This window comes from Spermophilus citellus (assembly GCF_964194105.1).
Source record: "Spermophilus citellus genome assembly, chromosome: 3".
NCBI classification, from domain to species: Eukaryota; Metazoa; Chordata; class Mammalia; order Rodentia; family Sciuridae; genus Spermophilus; species Spermophilus citellus.
The window spans coordinates 18,916,290-18,927,531 of NC_138184.1; the positions used below are offsets into that span (position 1 = coordinate 18,916,290).

The following is an 11,242-nucleotide window of genomic DNA, read 5'->3' on the forward strand; positions in this document are numbered from 1 at the left end:
TCTGTGGGACTTTGAGTGATGCCTGCCTCTGGATTTCCATTGCCTTGCCATACAGGGGCAGCCTGGCCCATATGAGGAGAATGACCATTGCTAGCCCTATGTATGAGAAGCCCACAAGCTGAGCCCTGAAGGCAGAGGCTAGCTAAATGTAGCCATCTGGTGGCAGAGTGCTCAGCTTCCCGGGAGCCTTCTGCCATCTCTGTCCCCTCACTGCTCCTGAGACCCCATGCACCTTACTTGTATCAGCCTGGATTGCTCTCCTCCTTGTAGGATGATGACCTGGTCCAGACCAGGAGCGTGGACCTGTGACTCTCTAGCATAAGCTCAGACCATCAGAGGCCTATTGAAAGCCCTGAGGGTGTAGTGGAGCAGCACTGGGGCATCCTTGTCAACCCAGCACCTGGCGGAGCAAACACCTCCCCTCACCAGTCCCAAGGGGGTGGGCTTGGGTGGCTGCAGCTTCCCCCTTGGCCTCTGGGCCATCTTTATCTCACCTTGATTCAGTCTGGGAGAAGGGTTAAGGAGGAACTTCAGCCTGGCCTGAGCCATCTACTATTTTCACCCTCTGCATAGGTGCCCCACGGAAGGGGCCTCCTGAGGGGCCGTCGAAGGAGGCAGTGTGCCAGCCTGCAACTGAGAAGGCGCTTAGCTTTATTTACAGATCGCTGCTGTCTGCTTTCTCTGCAGGCTGCCCAGCTCCAAAACCTCCTCGGGTGTCTCCTTAGTCTCCAGGCTCATCTCTGAGAGCCTCAGTCTGATGTTTGCTGCCATCTGTGCCTCCTCTTCCCCAGGAGTTAGTCCTCAGGTGGTGTTTGGGTCCTTGTGTTCTGGTCAGAGATGTTTCCTCTAGTGGGGCGAGGTCAAAGAGGAGGCTGGGTGCTGCTCTACTCGGCAGATGGAAGGCTGGTTATACCTCGTTGTGATTGCCTGGGGCCCCCAAACCTCCTACCATGGATAGGCAAAGAAGGGGTCCCACAATAGCTTAGTGTCCACTTGGTCTTCTCACAGGTTCCCTGGTTCCCTAGGCTGAGGCTCCAGCTTTCTTCCCTGCTCTCTGGCCCACTGGCCTCAGTCAGCCCCCTGCACCTCTGTCCCACCCTGCAGTCCCCAGCCTGGAGGGGGCTGAACCCCTGGGCTTCACGGAGCCTCTTAACAGCCTCATTTCCATCACGTGGAAAACCAGTGGATCCCATGGTCCTGAGGTTGGTATCTGCTGGGCTGGGGTGGTTCTGCTTCTGGGCCACCTAAGTCCCCCAGGTCAGGACCCTACCGGGCTTGGGGCAGTTTGCTTGCCCGGAGGCTGCTGCCTGGCTCTGCACCTCCCCCAGTAGTGCCACCCCCTGCCCTCAGTCAGCCACTCCCCCACCCATTCAGTTCAGCTGTCCCCTCCTGGAAATAAACCTCACGTCCCTTTACTTCTTCATAGCCACCGCTACCCCTGGCAGAAAGGGTGGGGACAAAGGCCAGGCTAGGTAAAGAGAGCAGTGAGGCCACTCTGCATCTGCAGGACAGTAGCCCACTGAGAGTGCCCCTGTGGATGGGGGAAAAGGAGTGGACTGCAGGATGGGAGTTCCCACACCTGTGTTGTCTCATCCCTGCTCCTGTTGGGCCATGAGAATGTGGCCATGACCTCAGCTTCCCCATCTGATCACAGACTCTGTGGTCCATGTATGAGCTCCGCGTTTTAAGATGCAGGGGTCCTGACTTGGGCATGCGCTCCAAGGCCTGCCAGGATACCCTCCTCATTTCTCTCCTTTCTTCTTCTTGGCCTCTTTCTTCTCATCCTCCTCGACCTTGATGGCCACTGTGTCCACACTGTCCTTCTTCTTCTTTTTCTTCTCCTCTGTAGGTGGGAACAGGTGGGGTGGCAGTGGGAGGCCAGGCCTTGGGCGCCTTTGAGAAGAAGGGCCAGGGCCTCCTTCCCCCCACCCTGTCCTTCCTTCTTCCTTTGGAACCTCTCCTGTTGTGGAATGGTCTCTTTGTTTTAGTCATCTCAATCTGAACAATTTCTGTGCTCTGGGAGAGGGCAGCTCCCCCTCCCTGAGCCTACTGTGGGTGGAGGGAAGTCAGGGTGACTCCAGGCAGGAGCACTGAGGAGATGGGGGTAGCAACTGGGCCTGGGCTGGGGCCTACTCACCTCCAGGGATTTCTGTGAGCTCATTGAGGGGCGGCACCGTCTCCAGCTTGTCCGTGTACATCTTGGCTGCCTTTCGCTGCAGGTACCTGGCTTCAATCTCCTTCCGGGTCCGTGGTACACGGCAATTGAAGACACAGCACAAGGTGATAACTGTAGGGAGGAGAGAACAGGCCTGGTGGGGGCGGAGCCTCAGACGTCCAAGAGGGGTACCCAAACTTTGGCCAGCCTCCATCTACCTTTGCTTGTCTTAACCCAGGAGACTCTAGCAGGAGGCTCAGCGTCATGATAATAGCCCAGTAGAGCCCAGGGTTCCCAGGTGGCCTCCAGAGCAGAGCTGACTTCATGCAGTTACATGAGGCCCATGCTTAGAAATGCCCATGCTTGGCTTGATGCTCTATCGGCAAATTCTTAACTTTTGAACAAGAAGCTTTGGCTACTTCATTTTGTATTGATCCCATAAATTACGCAGTTGGTCTGTTCTGGGGGTCTTTCTGGCTAGACAGAGTGCTGAAGAGAAGTCAGGGCTACACGGAGACTCAAGCCATGGCCCATCCTGCCTCTGCATCCCAGGCCTTGGGGCTGCCTCCTGTGCCTACTAGGTTTTCCTCCCCAGGCTTCTGAGAGCCGAGCCAGAATTCTCTCAGACACTGAGGACATGGCTGCGTCCTCCTCAGCCTCGCTGAGGAGAAGTGGGGCCCCTGCTGGCTGGAAAGGGAACTGGTAAGAGGGCCCAGACCCTGCCCAGGGCGTTCACCTTAGACCAAGTTATTCCAGGAGTGGTTTTCCGGCTGAGGGCAGCTGCACCCACGCCAGTTGGGTCAGGGCATGGAGCTGGCCTGTCTAGTGATGGGCAGGGCAGGCGAGGGCTGCCAGGACCTAGCTGGACTGAGTTTATTTTTGTAAGGCCCCCACAGTCTGACCACCTTGGCCCCAGCCCCAGGGGAGGGGATGGAAATGGTTCCTATTATAAATCAGATGACCAGACAGAACTTCCTGGCAGACTCCTGGGGGTGGGGGTGGGATAGAAGGGCCCAGGCAGGACAAGCCAGGCCCATTTTGGAGAAATGGATCAGACCTATGTAACCTGGGCTGGAATACCTTCTGGGGTCATCTTGTGCAACCAAGGCAGTGTCCCTTCAGCTAAATATTGTGGTCTCGCTGGTCTCACCCAGCCTCACAGAATGAGAGAGGAAAAAACCAAAATGGATGAACAAATGGGATGGTCCTAAAGTCTGTTTCTGGGGACAGGACTGGGCTCCTGAATGAATGGATTGGGGGCTCAATAATATCCAGGCATACACTGGAGGTGAGGAACTGTGGCATGAGGGCCTCCTCAGTGGGTCTCCATGGGTAGACCTGAGCAGACAGCAGAACTTTTTTACCCAAAGAGCTACCCAAAGAGCCATGCTCTTGTCTTCTTCAGACCCCTTTGGGCATGCTCTGTTGGTTCCCCATCTTAACTCTACTGGCTTGGTCTACCTTTCCTAGCCACCCCACCAGGCACCCCTCAGGACCAACCCCACTCTGGCTCCATGGAGGCTGGTTCCAGGCTCTGGGAGCCGGGGCTTCAGAGGGAACTTGGCAGCCAGTTGCTGGCAGGCAAGTGGACCTCACACCCTGCTCTTCTCTCCAGGCCTGCCCCACCCAGCTTGGGTCTGGTGCTTCTCTTAAAAGAAGAAGAACTCTGGGTTGAGTTCCAGGGCCCAGGCAGGGATTTGGGATACAATTTTAGGGGCTAGGGAGAACCCTCTCTCCCTCTGGGGTTCTAGAGGTCATGCTCCATTAACAGCTGCCTGGGCCTAAGGAGACTAGAAAGCAGGGAAGATATTTCCTCACCACTCACGAGAGCTATATAGCGGAGGGTAACATGTGCTGATCTTCTGCTCAGGGGCCTTCGGGACTCTCCCTCACCCTTTCTAGGACCTGGGCTTGGCGGGGGGGGGGGGATATCTGTGTGGTTGATGTCCTAGTGCCTCTTTGAGTGTGATGTTGCACAACTTTCTTTTCACCAGGCTCCACAGTTCTCTTATCCTGCCCTCTGGGGCATCCCAGAGCGGCTCCCTCCACCTGCACCTACTGTTCCTGGGCCTCCTCAAGGCAGATGCCTCTTTGTGCTAAGTTTGGTCTCCCTCTCTGGATACCTGGGCTCAGGCTGCAGGCACACCTGTTGGTCTATGGTGTCTCTACTAAGCTGCCTGACTGATCCTCAGCCCAGCTGGGAGCAACATGCAGCCGCTTGCTCAGATCAGGGAGGAAAGAATATTTGCTCTCGGGAGGGTAATTTTGGTGCCAGGAGAAGCAGATGCAAATCAGATGTCATGCCTTCCTCGAAGCCCCTCACATCTGGATGGGCTCTCCATGGTCTCCTGCCCTCCAGAGACCTCCTTTGGGGAAAGCTCTGACTAGAACTTAAATGCAGCTTTAGTCTCTTCACCCAGGGTGCACTCAGTAGATGTCCCATAGGGGTTATCTGAGACCCGGCATGGGTCCATGCTTCCACAAGCCTCTGCTCATACCATCTCCTCTGCATGGAATGCCTTTCCAGCTGTTCCACCTGGCAAACACCCACCAGGCCTCCCTCTGGTCTGCAACTCAGAGGACCCTCCTCTATGAGTCTGCAGGGGGAGGGGGCTTCCTCTCCCTCTACTGTTTGCAAATACCTGCTACCCCATGCATCGGCTCTTTGGGAACCTCTGTCAGATTCTGCTTTGTGCCTGGCACACTCTCCCACCTGGCCTGCATTTCATGCAATTTGCTGCCCACCTTCCCAAGTTCCAGACCCTCATTCCAGGAGAAGGACTGAAGGGAGCATGCCAAGCCTCTCTGGCTGTGACTTTGCATCAAGAAGTGCCCAGACCCCAGGAGAGGAAAGGGTCTCCTGCTTTGACTAGAGATGGGCGGGTGTGAGTCATTCCGGGAAATGGTATTTGACCAGGCAGGATTTGAAGTTTGGGATCCACATCTGCTAGGCGTCTGGGGAACCTCTTGTGGAGGTTGGCCTTGCTGGGGCCCCTGGGTGTGGGCCCTTTAAGCTGGCCAAACTGCAGGAAAAGCATCAGGAGGCCAGCCATAGGGGAAAATGACACGTCCTCGATTCACTGGAGCTCCCTGTAATTATCGTAATTGCTGTGTGGCTGCCTCCCTGGGTCCAGCAGAAATCTTTGGGTCACCACTGGCCCGTCAGCCCTCCATGGGGACTTTGTGTGGATCAGGAGGTGCCAGAAACCACGCCGGGCCTCCTGTGGGTGCCTGGCTTGCTTGCACTGCCCGGAATTGCTGCTCTGAGCCTGAGGGGTGGTGCTGGAGGGGCTGGGGTGCTGGGGCAGGGGAAGCTGTGCTCCTACTGTGCTGTGGTAGAGAGGGCAGGGAGCAGCTACTCACTGATGCACAGTACGAAGAGTGAAAAGATGCCCACCACGTGCCACAGGCGCATGTCCCAGAACACCACCGTCTCCTTGGTCAGTGGGGGTGGTTTGGGCTTGGGGGGTGCCGTGCTGGGCTGCGGGTCAGGAGAGAGAGGAGTGAGCCAGGCAGAAGTCATAGACTGCATGGGGCCAAGAGAGGCCCAGGTGTCAGCCCATGCATATCAGAAGCCCCTAAAATCAGGTGTCTTAGATATTCACCATCAATACCTTAGACCGTGGGAAATTCCATACTTAGAACAACTGAACAGAGTCCCAGGCTATGGTGCCTGGCTCTTGGAGTGGGAGGGTGGTTGATGCTTGGGGAAACCAAGGCCTAAAGGAACAAATGCAGCCAGCCTGTCCTTGCCAGGTTCAAGGCCTCTTCAGGCACCTCCTACTATCCAGCTGGAGGCCTCCCACAGGCAGCTGGGGTCTCAGGACCAAGGCCAGAGCCTAGGCCAGGCCTGTATTTCACTTTGAATTGGCTTCCTTCTCCTGTCTTCCCAGTGGAGCTGAGTCAGGGCTCTCTACTGCTCTGCCACCTCACCAGGGTCCCCACTAGGTGTCCCCATACAGTTGCCTGTGCTACTGGGAGTCACTAACCAGAAGGCTCACCAGACAGGACTAGATATGTAAATTGTCTGTAATGCAGTAGTGACACCTGGAGGCCAAAAGATGTAAGCACCGCTTAGCAGAATACAGCCAGTCACCTCCCATCTTCTCAGTGTGACAGCACCCTGCACCGAGGGTCTGGGGACATGACTGCCCTACGGTCTAGGGGACACTACCCTACCCTGGGTTTCTAGAGGACACAGTCTTATCCCAGAGTACAGGTGGACGTGATCCTTTTCCAGGTGTCTAAGGAACATGACCCTGCCCTGGGTATCTTGAGGGTACATGATCTTGTCCTGGGTATCTAGGGGACATGGCCCTGCCCTAGGTGACTTAAAGGGACATAACCTTGTCCTGTGTGTCTAGGGGATATGGCCCTCACCTGGGTGTCTTGAGGGTACATGACCTTGTCCTGGGTGTCTAGGGGACATGGTTCTCTCTTGGGTGTTTTAAAGGGATATGACTTTGTCCTTGATATCTAGAAGACATGGCCCTGCCCTGAACGTCTTGAGGGATGTGACCTTGTCCTTTGTGTCTAGGGGACATGGACCTGTCTTGGGTGTCTTGAGGGATATGAATTTGTCCAGTGTGTTTACAGGATATGACCCTGCCCTGGGTGTAATCTTAAGGGGGCATGACCTTGTCCAGTGTGTCTAATGATGACCCTGCTCTGGGCATCTTAAAGGGATAGGACTCTGTCCTGGGTGACCAGGGAACACAGCCCTGCCCTGTGCAATCTGAGCAAAACCTGTCCCGACTAGAAAGGGATATATATGACCATATCTCTGCCAACAGTTTGGCTGAGGGGCAAGAGTAAGGATCATGGCTTAGAGGGAGAGAGGACTCTGGGACATCTGTGTGATATATTGTCCCCTGATTAACCCAATAAAGACAGACTTGAGGAGTCCCTTTGGGTTCTCTGGGAAGGAAAGACAATCTATCACTCAACCACCCATCGACTCTTCCCCCAACCCCAACCACAAATGTGGATTGGGCACCTACCATTAACCAAGTACTCCCTCGCCTAATGAACACCACCCTTTGGCATGGGTGGGAGCCACTTGGAGAGGATCAGCAGGCTGTGATCCTCTGGTAACCCAGAGGTTGTGGGCCTGAGATTGTACCTGATCCCTGTTGTTTTTTTTTTTTTCCCTTGCCAGGTTGAACTGAGGTGGGGGCTGTCTTTCCTCTGGCCCTCAGTTTCTCTACCTGTAATTGGTGTGGGGTAGTTCCAGAAGTCTCTACCTAACCTGATGGTAAAGATGACAAGAAGATGCCACGCCTCCACATCATCCCCTGGATGTAGGTATGAGGTCAGACACATGCTTGAATTGGAGACCATGTGTGGGTACAGGGCACGTGTGTGGCTGGAGCACGTGTGGGTGTGGTCAGGCTCATCTCTGTGGCATCAGGGTCAGGGTCTTGGCAATGGCAGTGTTCCCAGCATCTAAGGTCTGATGTGTTGACTTGGCTGGGCTCTATGACTGGAGGACCCAGAAGGCCAGAGTCAAGTTCCCAGATTCTGAGTCAAGGCAGCGAAGAGCTCAACTCCCACATATCCTCACCCCAGCCTTGATGTGGGTGGATCTGGGCTTACACTCTCTGCACTGGGGTCTTGGGCAGAGGGTAGCAGGTAATAGCCAGGCATCGCCACAGGGCAAGCCCTACTGAGGGTCTGAATTGAAGCTTGAAGGCCCTCATCACCTCCCAGCCTGATGAGGTGATGCCTGCAGGGCTGGGGTGGGTGGTGACATAGACTTCAGCCCTGCCCATCTCTCAAGTGCTTCCCTGGAGGGATAGGCTAGGCTTTGCTTGGGTTGTAGGCAGATGGATTCCAAATGCAATTTCCTTTGATGAGTGGTTAGAAGAGTTCCTAGAGGTGGGGGAGAAGAGTCCTTGTTTCAGAACTGACTTGAGCCCTGCCCCAGCCTTCTGCCTGTACCCTGGCCAGCTCAATTTCGATACTGGGGCTTTAGGGTAGCTGATAAGGGGCCCTGGTGTGCTTTATGGAGCTCAAGCCAGCCTGGCTCCTCTTACAGAGACACTGGAGCTGACACTCGACTCTAGCAGGCTTCTTGGTCATACCTCCTAATCAGCAGCAGGTACAGGCTGCTCTGGGTGCATATCTCTGTCCCCATGCCCCCCCACCATCATCCAATTCAGGTCGGGTCCTTTCAGATCCCTATCCTGTCCTTCCTATCCCATCTTGTCCCCTAACACCCTCCTCAGGTCCTTCCCCAGGGGCCTCTCTCAGCCTCCGGTGTTTGATCTTTCTGTCCCCTCCAGGCTTCCCCGTCTGCACAGGCTCCATCCCTAGCCTCCTCCCTGGCTATGAGTTAGCTCTCCCTAATCTTGGGTCTTCTCTATCTGGCCTCAAGCTCCAGAATTCTAGATCTGCTTTGCCATCTCCCTTTCTGGCTCCCCTTCCAAGCTCTGCAGGAATGGGGTACAGAGGAGACCAGAGAGGCTGCAGACTCCAGCCAGACTCCTGAACCAACCACCCCCAGCCATCCCCTTTCCTCTTCCTGGGCTATCTCAGCAAGTGCTCTCAGCTCTCCCATAATATGTTCTAATTTATTTCCAAACCATAATTCATCATGACCTGCTCTCCCTCAAAACCTTCTGTAGCTCCCCATTATCACCAGGACCCAGTCTGATCCCCAAGTTCCTGGGCACTACCTGCCCCTTCCTTCTTGAGCTTAGGGTGGTACATGGCTGCTCACAGAGGGTCTCCTCATCCTGCTGCCACCACCCTCCAGCTTGGAATGCCTTCATCTCCTTCTCAAGCCTATGCCTCCCCCAAGAGTCCCTGGAGGATCTCTAAAGCAGAGGCTGTTTCCTTTAGAATACCCTAAATTCAGGGTCTGAATCGCCCCACCAGACTAGAGGTCAAGGAAACCTAGGGCCAGGTGCATGCACCCCCCCACACCAGGAGTTCACAGATGGGAAGATAGGGCTGTGTTCCCTGTGACACTGGGCAGGGCTGTGTCCCCAGCTGGATTAGGAATCCCCCAGATTAGAGTGAGACTCCCCTATCAGACTGATGTTCAGGAAATCAGAGGCCAGTGACCTCCCGTCAGACCAGGGCCCCCGAGTGAGGGCTGAGTCTCCCTCAAAGTCTGGCAGCCATCGGGGTGGGGCTGTCCACCCATTAGGCCAGGTCTCCTAGGGCAAGAGAGATGGATAAAATCACCACCCCGCACCCCATCCCTGCACGGTGACAGCCACCCGTGCCCTCCGCGATGCTGTGCCTCACCTCCACCAGCTGCCCGGCGACCCCCGAGAGGCAAAAGCCCAGCGCGGCGCCGCCCATCGCCCAGAGGGGCCCCGCGTCTCGCCGCCGCCCCGCCATCTCCTCCCGCCGCGCGTGCTCCGCTGCAGATCCGGGAGCGAGTGGCAGCGCGGAGATGCCCGGTGACCGCCCCCTGGACAGCCGGCGCTTGGGGACCTTGGCGGCGAGCTCTGGCCACCCCGGGCATCATTTATTCATCGTCGGCATCAGGTTCCTGGGCGGCAGCCGGCACCGTCATTGTGAAGGGGAGGGGAGAGGAGGGAGGGGGAGACCAGACTCCAGACCCCACAACCCGACCCTGAGGTGGCGGGTGTAGGGGAAGGGGAGAGGGAGGAGAACAGGCTGGGAGCCCATCCTTAATCAACAGGTGTTCCCTCCCTTTCCCATTTGGCCTCAGTTTCTCCATCTGGACAGGGGAAGGGACAGGAATCTGCTGATCTACTAGGCCCTTCCCATTCTGACGTTCTTGATTTGAAAAAAAAAAAAAAACCATACTGGACTTGGGTTAGGGGGGGCATAGCGGGCATGTTGCCATGGTGACAGGCACTCAGGGATGTCCTGGGCTTTCTGGGCTGGCTTCCTGCCCAGAGGCAGCTCTGGTCACCCTGGACACCAGAGCTGGAGGAGAGAATGGAGAGCAGGGGATGGCATGGTCAGAGCCACCAGCTGCTGGTGCAATGGAAGGTTCTGGAAGGAATCAGTACCTTATATCCCACAAGTTAGGGTGGGCTACCCCTGGAAGGGCTGGAGGGCCATTGTCTAACCATGGTTGACTTACAGCTTCTGCCCCAGCTAGATCCTTGACTCTGACTTTAAACCTTGACCTTGACCCCCCACTGAAGTTAGCCCACACTGCACTCTGGTTCTGATCCCACACTGGGCCCTGACAACTCAGTGGTAGAGGGAGGTTCTGAGGAGCTGTGGAGTCCTGGGGGAGAGGAGTAGGGAGTCCTGGAGTGGGGAGATTCCTCCTCACCCTTCCTCCTTTTTCTTTCCATTACTATTTATCTCCTGCCTACTTGGTTCTAGGAGAAGCAGCTCAGATCTCTTATCATCAAGGACACCAGTGCAGACCTGCCTAGGCCAGGGGAGAGAGGGGGCTGGTTCCCCTCAGCAAGGCCTGCCCTCACAACTGGGGACTATGTGCACCCAGAGCCTCTTGGGGCTTCACTCTAGGGGTGCCATAGATGGAGGATGCTAGTATTAGAGTTATTGCTGTCACTTATATGGTGTACCATATAAAAACCAAACAATTCCTGGTTCAACCAATGCTTGGATGTTTTGGTTGTTTCCAATTCTCCAAGACAAGTTTCAGCAGGGAGCAGAGATATGTATATCAGCAGACATATGTATATCAGGACTTGTAGATGACAGGACAGGCAGGAAAATGGACAGCTGGCCCAGGGGACCTATTGAGGAGACCCTTAACAATGGGTGAAAAGTCTGGGGGACAGAGTGGGCTGGGCTACTCCACCCAAATCAGGCAAACCCTGGCCAAAACAAACAGGAATTCCTCTGAAGCCCAAATTACTGGTGACAGCTCTCTGGCCCCCACTTCTTCAGGCCATCAGCCACAGGCCAGGCTAGGGAAAGTCAGCCAAGGAGGTCACCCTTGGGGCATGGGTTCAGAGACGCTGAATTGGGTCCGGATTAAGTGAGCCTGTCTGTGGCACTGGGCAAACCATTACTCTTCCCTGCCTCTGTTTCCTCATCTGTGAAATATGGAGGGCAAGACCCATCGCAGGATGACATGAACTCCTGAATCCACTCTCCTTGGTGGGACACACAGCTCTCTGC

The 11,242-nt window shown here is 55.6% G+C and overlaps 1 protein-coding gene across 3 annotated transcripts; it reads right to left on the minus strand.

Moving 5' to 3' along the window:
* Nucleotides 1–534: 534 nt before the first annotated feature.
* On the minus strand, nt 535–10,294 carry TMIE (transmembrane inner ear). 3 transcript variants are annotated; one of them, XM_081286890.1, is made up of 5 exons: nt 9,410–9,492; nt 7,858–8,026; nt 5,519–5,636; nt 2,138–2,287; nt 535–1,843 (listed from the first exon to the last, which is right to left on the minus strand). In XM_081286890.1, the coding sequence occupies exons 2-5, from the start codon at nt 7,924–7,926 to the stop codon at nt 1,743–1,745; spliced, it is 438 nt and encodes a 145-aa protein (XP_081143016.1). In that variant the 5' UTR covers nt 7,927–8,026; nt 9,410–9,492; the 3' UTR covers nt 535–1,742. The 3 variants fall into 3 exon arrangements, with proteins under 3 accessions (XP_081143016.1, XP_081143017.1, XP_081143015.1); XM_081286891.1 differs by lacking the exons at nt 7,858–8,026; nt 9,410–9,492 and adding an exon at nt 7,363–7,702; XM_081286889.1 differs by lacking the exon at nt 7,858–8,026 and having other exon boundaries at nt 540–1,843; nt 9,410–10,294.
* Nucleotides 10,295–11,242: the final 948 nt, after the last annotated feature.

Bases quoted from the DNA above. Each gene is read 5' to 3' on its own strand.
- TMIE (XM_081286889.1), bottom strand. From the start codon at position 9,505: ATGGCGGGGCGGCGGCGAGACGCGGGGCCCCTCTGGGCGATGGGCGGC. The intron at 5,637-9,409 runs GTGAGGCACAGC...CCTGACCCGCAG, and splicing joins TCGCCGGGCAGCTGGTGGAG to CCCAGCACGGCACCCCCCAA. The intron at 1,844-2,137 runs GTGAGTAGGCCC...TCCCACCTACAG, and splicing joins GCTCACAGAAATCCCTGGAG to AGGAGAAGAAAAAGAAGAAG.